The 13,005-nt window shown below is 35.6% G+C and overlaps 1 protein-coding gene across 1 annotated transcript; it reads left to right on the forward strand.

Annotated features, from left to right (window-relative positions):
- Window positions 1-1,074: 1,074 nt before the first annotated feature.
- Window positions 1,075-5,620, forward strand: LOC130810632 (probable inactive receptor kinase At1g48480). Its single transcript, XM_057676765.1, has 3 exons — window positions 1,075-2,153; window positions 2,960-3,613; window positions 4,706-5,620. The coding sequence occupies exons 1-3, from the start codon at window positions 1,457-1,459 to the stop codon at window positions 5,317-5,319; spliced, it is 1,965 nt and encodes a 654-aa protein (XP_057532748.1). The 5' UTR covers window positions 1,075-1,456; the 3' UTR covers window positions 5,320-5,620.
- Window positions 5,621-13,005: the final 7,385 nt, after the last annotated feature.

The raw sequence follows: 13,005 nt of genomic DNA on the forward strand, positions 1-13,005 counted from the left end.
AACATGATAAAATGAATTCAATGCTTAATTCTTTCGGCTAGTCTCTTGAGAGACGTATCTCAAGCCCAATCCATTAAAGATTAATGTTTACATACCGTATTCTTAAGCCTATTTACATTATCCTTAATGCTTACTTACCGTATCTTTAATGCCTACTTTCAATATCTTAAATATCTACTTACACCATTCTTAATGCTTACCTATAGTATTTTAAAAATATATAATTGGCCGCCCAATCACAAGAATTTGTGTAATTCTTTATTGATGGCAATTCTAGTATGCCTAGATAAGAGGCTAAAACCAATGTGCCCCCAAGAAGTAGGGATGGCAATTCAGTCCGAATCCGACTCGATTCGAGGAGAAGAATTTAATTCGAGTCCGAGGAAAAAGTTATTTGACTCCGACTCTGACTTTACGATCCGAGTCCAAATTAGAGACGGATCGGTGTTGGACCTTATTAAAAATCCGACACTCCAACTCGACTCCGACCCTAAAGGAAATTCGACTTTGAATTTGACTTTTAACCCAATATTTTTGTTTCTTTTAAAACTCTAAACGTGACTAATTCAAGCTCTCTCTCATACTAATTGTAATTTTCGATTTTGAAAAACTACTTAGTATTTTTATTTAGATTAATTAATCAAAATACGACAAATCAGATCAAGAGAAATAAAATACGCCAAATCAAAATGCGAGAAAATTTTGTTAAATTGTAGTAATAGGACTATTTTTCTTGTTAAACTTGAATTTAAAGTACATATTGTTTTTGTTAAATTGTATTTGAAAAATATATTTGGTTAATTTTGTATGCTTTAAAATCATTAATACAATATCAAGATAAAGTTTGATAAAAATCCGATTTTGTTGGAGGTTCGAGAGTACAAGAGTCCGAGTTGGGGCAAACTTGAAATATGCATAATCCGACTCCGAGTAGAGGTGGACTGAAAAAAAAGTCCGACTATTATCCGGAGCAAAATCAAAATATGTATAATTCGAACTTTTGTCCGACCTATTGTCATCCCTACCAAGAAGAAAAGCAAGGACAACATGTGTTGGCAGAACACCTACTTTAATCACACAAACAGTTACACCTTAATTATTCACAGCCTGTTACTCCTTACACTCTCGCACTTCCACTCTCCCCCAAATTTAAAGTACTCCATTAAATCCCTTTATCTCTTCTCTTCTCCTCTCCTAAAGCCTAAAAGTAACCAAACCTTCAAACTAAAGTTTCTCCCTTCCCTATTCTCCTTTTTAATCCTTACTTTACTACTCTCAATGAACTTCTTTTCTATAATTATTTTCCTTAAACCAAACGTTAATTTTTGCATAATAACTACCCATTAAACCCACATAAAATCCCACCTTTTTTTTTTCTTATCTTCCATCAATGTCAAAAAGGGTAACCCTTTATTTCTGAAAATACCCAGAAAATATATCCCTAATTTTCTACAAAATGAGGAAAATAACTACCCTAAAACCTCCAAAGATTACAACATTTTTTCTTTTTTTGTTCATAATTCCAACTGCATTGTCAGATCTTTCTTCAAGTAGATCAGCACTAATTTCTTTATCATCTGCTGTGGGTGGTCGTACTCTTTTATGGAACACTTCAACCATAAACCCTTGTTCATGGTCAGGTGTTCAGTGCAAAAACGACACTGTTTTAGGCCTTCATTTACCTGGGTTTTCTTTAACTGGTGAAATCCCACATGGGGTTTTTTCCAATTTAACATCCCTTAAAACTCTTAGTCTTCGTTTCAACAAACTTTCAGGAAATTTACCTTCAGATCTTGCTTTATGTTCTGAGTTAAGGAACATTTATTTGCAAGATAATGAATTTGTGGGTGAAATCCCAGAATTTATTTCTTCTCTTAAGAATTTGGTTAGGTTGAATTTGGGTAATAATAATTTTAGTGGAGAAGTTCCTGAATCTTTGAAGAATCTGAAAAGGTTGAAGACATTGTATCTTCAAGATAATAATTTATTTGGGTTTATGCCAGAATTAAAATTGCAATTAGACCAATTTAATGTTTCTAATAATAAATTAAATGGGTCAATTCCTGTTAGCCTTAGTTCTATGCCTGTCACAGCCTTTGAAGGTACTGAACTTTGTGGAAAACCTCTTCAAATTTGCCCTGGAATTGCTGCAGGTATTGGGTTTTCTTCCCATTTATAGATACTTTATCATTTGTTTTTAGTTGTATTTTTTCTATCTTAGATACAGATATTTTTCTGTTAATTTCGGGTTAAATTTTAATATTTGAAGTAGAAATTTATATAATATATTTTTGGGTAGTAGGATGAGTGAAGGGGAGGGCCAAGGGGCAAAGAGAATCAAACCCGTGTCCTTTATGCTCCATAGTCCATATGAGTCGGGTGAGGTTCTGAGCATTTTCAATTAGGCCAATAAATTTGAGCCTCAATATTAAATTGCCTAGTATAATGTTAAGTGTTATATAAAGTAGTTAAAAATTATCATAATTTTTGAAATTATACGAGGTCTTTAAAGAATTTGTCAATTTTGTTTGCTGAAATGAGTCAAGACCCCTTTCTCTTGAAGTAGAAATATATTAGAGTTGCAAACAATTGTCATCACAATTTCTTGTATGAGACGGCCTCACTATGAGGCATGCCTTATAGTTGGATTAAATAGCCCAATGATAGAAACTACTTTTAGCTTATGAGATTCTTGTTTTGAGATTGTCTCGCCTTTTAGACGGTCTATACAAGACGACGGGCTGTTTTGTTATCCACTTGAGGTTTGAAACTATTGTAAATTTAAGTGATAATTATATTGAACCAACTGCCAACTAGAAACTGTAAAAATAATTTGGGTCTAGATTTTATTGTTGTTTATTTGCTGTATTTGGTCATGTTAACATTTATTTAGGGTATTTAAGGAAATAGTTCTTGTAGACTTTTGGTTGTGATTAGGTAATTGTGATGTGATGAGCAGGTACTGGTATATTAACTGGAGAACAAAGGAGAAAAAAGAAGGGTCTGTCGGGCGGAGCGATTGCAGGGATTGTGATTGGAGCTGTTGTGGCCTTTGCTTTGATTTTGATGATCATTGTGTTTATATGTGGTAAGAAGAGGAGTAGGAAGAGCAATGCAATTGATCTTGCGTCAATTAATAAGCAGTTGGGGATTGAGATTCCGGAGGATAAGCCTGTTGGGGATGCCGATAATGGTGGGTTGGGAAGCGGGTATTCAGTTTCGGCAATGGCAGCAGCTGCCATGGCGAACAATGGAAGTGCGAAAATAGATGAGGTGAATGGAGGACTAAACAAAAAGTTGGTGTTTTTTGGAAATGGAATCGGTGGTAAGACATTTGATTTGGAAGAGTTGTTGAGAGCTTCGGCTGAAGTTTTAGGGAAAGGTACGTTTGGGACAGCGTATAAGGCGGTTCTAGAGTTGGGGACTGTGGTTTCCGTAAAGAGGTTGAAGGATGTGATTCTTGAAGAGAAAGAATTTAAGGAGAAAATCGAAGCTGTTGGTGCAATGGAAAATGAGTATTTGGTTCCTCTTCGAGCATATTATTACAGTCAGGATGAGAAGCTCCTTGTTTATGATTACATGCCCATGGGAAGTTTGTCTGCGTTTTTACATGGTGAGATTGCTCTTGCTACTACATTCCCTAAATGCATTCATTCAATATCTCGTATTTTTAAATTATTATCTTGATTTCAGTCGTGTTCATTTTTAAGGGTATATAGACTATATAGCTACTAGGCACCCAGATCCTAATTATAGTTTCCTATGAGCGAGACACATTGGGTGTGATGATGATGCAAAGCTTCACACGGGCTTTAATGATTCACTATGGTTTTATATGTGAGCTTAGTGACCATAATGTAGCGAACTCAAAGGGTTGGAAGAATATTGAATAAGTTGATTGAATGATATGCCTTAATGCCCGACAAGATTGATTTGACCTAGTAATGTGTTTTAGTATCTTTCACTTTGCAATTCAACCCATCTCGAGTATACTAAAACGTGACCTCTTCTCGGTATAACTATATTTATAATTGGAAGGGAGGTTACACTAAAACGACCCCAAATCATTCAGTTAATATAGGATTTTGGCAAATATAGGGCATTTTGTTCTCGTGAGCTGGAATCAATAGATTAGCCCGGTAAAAGACTCTGAATGTTAACCCGTTGGAAGTAAACTGTAAAGAAAACGAAGAGTCGTTTATATAAATGTCTTCTGAATCGTTAGGGCCCAGCATCAAGAACCTTATTAACAACTGTTTCTACACTTTGGCACTTCTATAACCTGAATAATGTTGCTCGAATCTTGTTTATAAGATGTGTTTTGTTGGAGTTTTCTCATTTGTAGCCATTACATTGATTGATTTTGTTTGTGCATCCATGTCCTTAACCTCACATTTCCACGACTGTATAATTGATCTTAGTTTTTGTCTTTTTAGATTCTCCCTAACGGTTTATGTGAGATTGTCGTTATGCGAGTTTTAGTATTTAGGCTTTGAGCAACATGCTTTGTTGTTGTCTATTCCTTATTTTGTTAGTCGTTTAGTTGCTAAAAGTTATTGCAAGACCGTCTTTTAATGACAAAAGATGCTTGCCTTTGTTTTAATCTCATTCAAAGAAAAACAATCTTGACTTTGATAATATGTATAGTTTTTCGCCTTTGTTAATCCTCAAGGTTGCTCATCAAACCGTTTCTTTCTCCCATTAGGAAACAAAGGAGCTAGTAAGACTCCGCTAAACTGGGAAATGAGGTCAAGCATTGCCCTAGGAGTAGCTCGTGGTATTACATATCTACATTCTCGAGGCTCTAATTTCTGCCACGGGAATATCAAATCATCCAATGTCCTCCTCACAAAAACTTACGAGCCTCGTGTGTCTGACTTCGGCTTAGCACAGCTCGTGGGCCCATCAACCACTCCAACCCGAGTCAATGGGTACCGTGCACCAGAAGTAACAGAACCTCGAAAAGTATCCCAAAAAGCAGATGTGTACAGCTTCGGGGTGCTACTCTTAGAACTCCTAACCGGCAAAGCACCAACACACGCTCTCTTAAACGAAGAAGGGGTCGATCTACCAAGATGGGTACAATCCGTTGTGAGAGACGATTGGGCTTCAGAGGTGTTCGATCTAGAACTGCTTAGGTATACACATGCCGAGGAAGAGATGGTCGAGCTCTTGCAGCTCGCTGTAGACTGTGCGGCCCAGTACCCGGACGCCCGCCCCTCAATGCAAGAAGTAATCGACCGAATCGACAAGCTTTGTAGTGCTAGTGATCCAAACAATCCCTCATTTGTTGATGCAGATGACAGATCTTTCCATTGAAAAATTGGATCATCCAACTGTTTCAACGGTCTTTATTTTAAAAAAATTATTTATTTTTAATTTGTTTTTTAAGTGGGGTAGTGATGAAACATGTGAAGTAGTAGTTGTTAGAGACATGAATTGATTTGGGTGGCTGTAATTATAAGTGAGATAGTGAGTGTGGTAACTGGTTACTTTACAGCAGATTACGCCCATTTTCATATTGTGTTGTTAGACATCTTTAGTTTTATTGGCGATGATGGGGTATGCTATCCAATTGGAGTACTATCTTAATTTGATGACAATCTTTGTTTTGCATGCCTTTTCAAGTTGTGTCTGGTCCCACCTACCCTTGTTTTTATTCTAATTATTGGTTTCCTTTCCAATTCTATGTAGGATGCAACCAATGTTTCATTTATGATTTATTGCTACTTGCCTCCATTAATAACATCACATTGGACCTCCATCTTGTTAGGTTTGGATATTGCCTATTGGTGTTTGATTTAAGTGTTCATTCAGGCAGGTATTTTGGATCGGTTTAAAATTGAGTTTTGTATTCATATTGATTTTTACATAATTAATGAATGTAGTAGTTTTAAATTTTACTTTTATCGCTCTACCGTACTTTCTTTCTTTGATTTTTTCCAATATAATGGTATCAAAGCTAAGGTTTACGATCTGGGATAATGAAGTTCAAAGAAAGAGTTAGGAGGTAGAATAAAGAAGAGCAATAAAAAAAGAAAGTTAGTTACGTTTAAAAACAAAAAACATTCGATGATGAGAAAGAAGCAATGGCACAAGTGGTCATGGAAGAAAATTTGTTCTAGAAATTTGGGTGATAATGTGCACCATAAAAGAAAGTATTCTAAAGAATCTAAAGCTGGTGATAATGTGCATCAACATAATTATGAGAATAATAAGACGTGCATCAACATAATTATGAGGATAATAAGATGTGCGTCAACATAATTATGAGAATAATAAGATGTGCATCAATGAATAATGGAGATAAGTGCTCTAAAATATTAAGGTTTTTTTGGAGAAGTGTGTTGGATAAGAAGAGAAGTGCTTCACAAATAATGGAGATAAATGCTCCATGAAAATGATGAGGAAAATTTTGAATCAAGGGGAAGTGTTGAGATTTGATTTAAAATTAAAATAGTTATTATTTAGGAGTTAGTTATTTTAGTTAGTTGATAGAAATATGAGAGTGGAATCATATTGACCCACTAAATTAGTTGCTAGATATATGAAAGTTAGTGGGATTATGTTCACCTATTTTTCTAGAGTTAGTACTCTATAATTAAGATAGTTTTTTATGACTTTGTAAGCATATAATTTGGCTAATTTTCTAATTGATGAATATAATTAATTGCGAATTATAACTTTAATGTTTAATTATTTTGCGAATTACAACCTTAATATTTTTTTCGAATTACAGCCTCTAAAGTAGTCTTTTGACCAGTATTCAAGCCAAATGACTGATTCCGTAAAATTTTAACCGTTGATCACACTTTTTACCTTTGACTTTTATTTTTTTTTGGTTTTAATTATTTTTATGAGTTGTATTTTTCTTATCATTTATTTCCTTCTTCCCCTTCCTCTCATTTAATTCCTCTTATTTAACCCAATTCTTATATATCGCAACCCTTTTCATTTTATCGCCACCCCCCTGAGTAAATTACGAATTTGCCCTTGGATTTTTAAAAAATTACGATTTTGCCATTGAACATAAAATTTTCTATATATACCACACTCCCACTAAAATTATTCTCACCACAACTAAAAACCAACTTACAAAAGCTAATTTTCGGAGCAAAAATTAAGTTAAATCCGCAAATTATTAATCGAGGTAAGTTATTTTTAATTTAATTAGTTGCAAAAATAAAAATAAAAATAAAAAAACTATGAATCGCCCAGATTTGGGCGATTCATCATAATTTTTTTTCCGTATGTTTTGGAATAATTATTATAAATTTTGAAGTATGTTATTATTGTTATTGTTATAATTGTTGTTAATGTTATTATTATTATTGTGATTGTTATTTTTTTTATTATTAAATATATGTTTATGTTTTGTTTTACAAATTATTAATGTAAATTTGTATGTTGTAATGTCTATTTATTTTTTTTTAGTAAGTTTTATATATTGTTTTTAATATAATAGTTATTAATAATTTAATTTATTGAAATTTAAAAAAAAAATGAATCGCCCAGATTTGGGAGACTGGAGCCCGGTTCAGTCGCCTAAATTTAGGCGACTGAACCGGGGTCCAGTCGCCTAGATTTGGGCGATTCATTAAATTTTTTTTTTTTTCCGTATGTTTTGGAATAATTATTATAAATTTTGAAGTATGTTATTATTGTTATTGTTATAATTGTTGTTAATGTTATTATTATTAATTTGATTATTATTATTGTGATTGTTATTTTTTTATTATTAAATATATGTTTATGTTTTGTTTTATAAATTATTAATGTAAATTTGTATGTTGTAATGTTTATTTAATAATTTTTTTAGTAAGTTTTATATATTGTTTTTAATATTATAGTTAATAAAAATTTAATTTATTGAAATTAAAAAAAAAATAGGTGATTATTATTATTATTATTATTTTTCTTAATTTTGATTGTTAAATTTTTTGTTGTTAAATTATTATTTATGTTTGAATTATTAATTTATTATTTGGTTTTTTTTGTTTTTTTTTTCCATTTTTAATTTTTGATTATTATTTTGTTTAGAAATATTATTATTTTTAATATTTAATGAAACTGTAAAAAATTGTAGAAAAATGGCTGGTAATCAAGGAAAAGGAAAGGGTTTTTTTAGACAATTATTGAGAGGTAATAGTTGTAGGCCTAATTTACTCAGAGGGGACCCGCATGAGAGGGGGGTAACGGTTACTAGGAGGGCTAGGCATGAAGAGGCTGCCAGACACAGTGAGGCCCAAAGGTCGAGTACGCTGAACCAAGTGCGTACTTATTTTGATGACCAGGCTGACAGCCTCCAGAGTAGTTGGGGGGTTAATAGTGATGATGATAATGATGCTGATGATGTTCAGTTCTAAGGTCCTGAGACTCGCCCATTGGACTGGACTGTTGTTCGGGGCCCCGACGGCAGATTCGCCCGTGGCGGCCCGAGTTCTTCAGCCGCATCTGAGCGCGTAGGACGTAGTTTTGTCGATAATGAGTCGTCACGGGAGAGCAGGCCCTCACAGTCCACTAACACGGACTGGTTAGTAACATCACCCCAGCCCAGGGGGCCGACAGATACGTGACTGATCCCTAGCTATGGTGGGCACATAGCTAAACTTATTTATGACGGCTCCGAGCGTACGCCTCCGATTCTGGATTGCCGTATTAGGAAGAGGCCGGTGGAGTCCATCATCCGACTAAGGGATATGTCCGATGCGCTGAACGATGTTATACCTGCCACTTCCCTCGGCCGACTACCGGACATTATGCACCAGCACATCGACTGTGCTTTGATATCGGCGTTCGTGGAGAGGTGGAAGCCGGATACGAACACCTTCCACATGCCCTGGGGAGAAATGACGATTATGTTGCACGACGTGCAACGCATATTGGGCATTTCTATTGAAGGTTCTCTGCCGGCTGAGCCTTCGGAGACGGAGTGGCAGGTTGGTATCACCAATCTGTTCGGGGAGCCTATGTCTGAGCTTCGGCGTAAAGGTGCATTCACCAGCGGCTGCGTAAGCGTTGCTGAACTGATGTGGCTGTGTCATAGGTCGCAGGCCATGGATACCCAGACGACAGCGTACTACATGGCTATCATCGGCTCTACCTTGCTGGCGGATAAGACTAGAATTAGCATGCGACCTCACCCGATACTTGCCGTGAACGATGATCAGCAGGACGTGGCCTGGGGTGCGGTGACCTTGGCGTTCTTGTACAGGCAACTCGAAATAGCATCTAGGGCTGGTTGCAAGACCATTGCAGGATGCCTCACATTGCTCCAGACATGGATCTATGAGTACTTTCCCGCTTTCCGCCCTCATCCTCGCCGAGAAGATGTGCCAAACATGACTAGGGCGGAGATGTAGACACCGAAGAAACCATGTCGTGAGGTGGACAGGTTGAGGGACTGCCGCAAGGTTCTTGACTCAATGACGGAGACTCAGGTATTGTACATTACATTTTGTCATGCATATGTTTTTTAATTTACAGTATTTTTTTGTTAACTTGGCTTGTATGCAGGTGGAATGGACTCCCTACAATTCTGCTCCTGGTGCGTTGCTGAATGATCACCCACGCACCACCGTCATCGGGGGTATCACGTGCTTTGATGTTGTGGAGGTGTATTTTCCGGAGCGGACATTTCTCCTTCTCATGGTTTTACTTGTGCTTGGTCTTCCCTTTCTCGGTGGACTTGCGTAAGGCTCAGGTATTTCGGCACCATCTGGGTGTAGTTCATATTCAAGTACCTGAGACATTCGGCGAACAACAGCGGGATCAGATTTAAGGACTTCATCGACCAGAGATTGAAAGTACTCTTTGTCATTGGCGTTCGCGTATCGTACTTCTTCGTTGGTCTCGTCTCCTAACTCTGTGTACCTCAAAGTACTCCAGAATTCATGAATGTCATCCACATACAAAGCACCATGTGTACCTATGGACATATGTAAATAACATGCACACGGCAATCCATGGGTTTGTTGAAGTACACAACCGCATTTGTTAAATACAAAATCACCCAGTTCTAACATGCGGTTATACTCAAGCTGGAGCTGCTCCAAGGCATAGAGAGATACGTGGCGATATAAAGGTCTAAAGAAATGCTGTCGCATCGACCTTGGTACAGAAGTCATGGATTCCTGTAGCGCTTGTCGGATCCTAGCTTGCTGATTTGTAATCTGTGCGTGAGCCCTTTTGAACAGGGTATCGAATGAGCTATTACTGCTACCAAGGTAATACTTGAAAGACGAGTGTTGGCTTTTAACTCTGCTGGTAGTCTGGTTACCCAAGTGGAAACAATCATTCGTCCATGCACGCACAAAGTTCTCTCTAAGTGGAATCCATGTTCCAGTCAAATACCGAACGACCTTTTTGTTCTTAACCGACCACGTACTGACGATCGCTTGCCATCTTTGTTTAAATTCCCTGATTGTAGAACTTTCAACCAAGGGGTTCTATCTACTTTTCCTGAATAACTGCCCTTGTTGATTTTTCTTGCCGCTGCACAACTTGTCCACCATGTTCTCAACGTCGTTGGCAATATGCCAGATGCATAACAAATTCCGCACATCTACATTAAACAAAACATTGAACGTAATTAAGAAATAATCATTAGATATAAGTTATATAACCACAATAATGAATCAACAAAGCCTTTTTACCTGGGAAGACGTCACGAATAGCTGCAGATAAACCTTCGTCTCGATCGGTTACAATGAAGCTAGAAGTCTGAGCAGTGCCGAAAATATCTCTTAATCTATGCAGCACCCACGAATACGACACAGTCGCCTCATCTCGCATCAAACAAAACGCAATTATGAAGTTGTGATTGGTTGGCGTCATTTCGATCACTTCACATAGTGGCCACTTTTGTTTGTTCGTTTTGTACGTTGTATCTATCAGCACAACATACGGCCACGTACGTATCATTTGGATAGAGGTAGGATTTGCAATTAATAGTCTGCTCAATTGCCCTTTGTTATCCAAGTCTGTCCAGACCACGTAATTAAGTTTTGTGGCCATATGAATACAGTGTTGAAGGGGAGTCCTACCCTCCATCTCTTTTCTCCTTATCGATTGCCTAATATTATATATCTGATTCATACTAGCATAAAAACCAGGAAAATTATCTCTAATAGAATTCATAATAAAGGCCGGTTGCATTCCGGTTGCACTAAGCTGTCGTATGTGCTTCCGAATATCTACGTTGATCCTATTCGCCCTTACATGACCATCTCTGTACACTAAGAACGGGTGGTTATGTTTTCCTTTTTCACCAGGACACACCCTTACCGTCCAAGGTGTTTCTGGTGGTTTACGACTACTTCCTACAATCAAAAATTTACACCCGCAACTTCTACTTTTAGAACCAGGTCGCGCAGTATTATCTAGATTATGTACATCACCCCTAATATTACCATAGCGGTGACATCTTAAATAGACACTAACTCTAGAACATCCTTCTTTCTATTTATAAGAAGCATGTGTAAATTGAAAACCGATTGTTATTGCTATCGCATCGGCCCAACTATGTAACTCATCTACAGAGATAAATTCCCTATCCGTAACAAAGCTACTGGAGTAGTCTACGTTGTCTCCAAAGTTTTCAAACTCCTGCAAATTTGAAATATAAATAATATAAATTAAGTACATTAATGACTACAATAATAATAATAATAATAATGACAACAACAACAACAACAACAATAATAATAAATAAATAAATAAATAACGAAAAGTCAAATTAATAATGACAAGAACAATAACAATTTTAATAATAATAAAAACATTACGTAAATAAAAAAATGAAAAAAATTATAAATAATAAAAATAATAATAATGACAACAACAACAACAACAACAACAACAATAACAACAACAACAAGAACAATAATAATAATAATAATAATAATAATAATAATAATAATAATAATAATAATAATGATAATAATAATAGTAATAACAATAATAAAAAAATAACAAAAACTAAAACAACAATAACAATAATAATAATAATAATAATAATAATAATAATAATAATAATAATTAAAAAAAACATGAATACGTAAATTAAAATTTAAAAAAAATAAAAAATATAACAATCGCACAAAATGGGGCGACTGAACTATGGTTCAGTCGCAGAAAATTGGGCGATTGGACCTAGGATCAGTCGCCCAGTTTTATGTGACTGAGCCATGGTTCAATCGCCCAGTTTTGTGCAATTGAACCATGGTTCAATCGTCCAGTTTTGTGCGATTTATTTATTTATTTTTAAAATTTCCAACGATTCCAATCGAAAACTTTACGTACCGCATCCGACTCATAGTCGCTTTCGTTAGTCATATTTAACCAATTACGAGTTACAACTTCTTTAACAGTTTTTGAAGAGATAGTACCGTGTTTGAATTCGTACTTCATACGCATCTCAGAATTCGATATATATAAACAAATCTTCCGCATTAAATTCTTAATAGTGTTATTAAGCGTGATTTACATTTATTAATTAAGTTTTAAGTCCAGTGGCAATTTTATAATTTTTTAAACTACAAGGGCAAATACGTAATTTTAAAAAGGGGTGGCGACAAAATAAAAAGGGGTGACGAATTTTAGTAACACTTGTTTAACTCCTCTACTAATGAAACTCCATTAAAGCTTAAATCCAAAACCCCTCTTCCGTCTGCTCCTCAATCTCAATCACCTTCGTCTCTCCTTCTTCTTCTTCTTCCTCCATAAAATGTTCAAGCCAAGCTAAATGGGTTATTTATTTCTTCCATTAATCTTTCAATTTTTTTCAGAGCGTTCAGTTCTTAGTCTTACTAGTATCTTCAAAATTATCAGTTCAAATCATTCATCTCAATTTTTTCAGAAAGCTCAGTTCAAACCCACCAAAATTTTCAACTCAAATTCGACAACCAAAAAAGTATCAGCTATATATGATAAACCCACAAAATTGCAGCTCAAAATTGATAATTGATAAAGATTTGCGCTTACCCAAAACTGTTTTCAACTCAA

This window comes from Amaranthus tricolor, chromosome 4 (assembly GCF_026212465.1).
Source record: "Amaranthus tricolor cultivar Red isolate AtriRed21 chromosome 4, ASM2621246v1, whole genome shotgun sequence".
NCBI lineage: Eukaryota > Viridiplantae > Streptophyta > Magnoliopsida > Caryophyllales > Amaranthaceae > Amaranthus > Amaranthus tricolor.

What these genes read in the sequence shown, in the direction of transcription:
- LOC130810632 (XM_057676765.1), top strand. Translation starts at nt 1,457, where the DNA reads ATGAGGAAAATAACTACCCTAAAACCTCCAAAGATTACAACATTTTTT. An exon ending in TTGCCCTGGAATTGCTGCAG is followed by an intron (nt 2,154 to 2,959) that starts GTATTGGGTTTT and finishes TGTGATGAGCAG; the next exon opens with GTACTGGTATATTAACTGGA. An exon ending in TTTGTCTGCGTTTTTACATG is followed by an intron (nt 3,614 to 4,705) that starts GTGAGATTGCTC and finishes TTCTCCCATTAG; the next exon opens with GAAACAAAGGAGCTAGTAAG.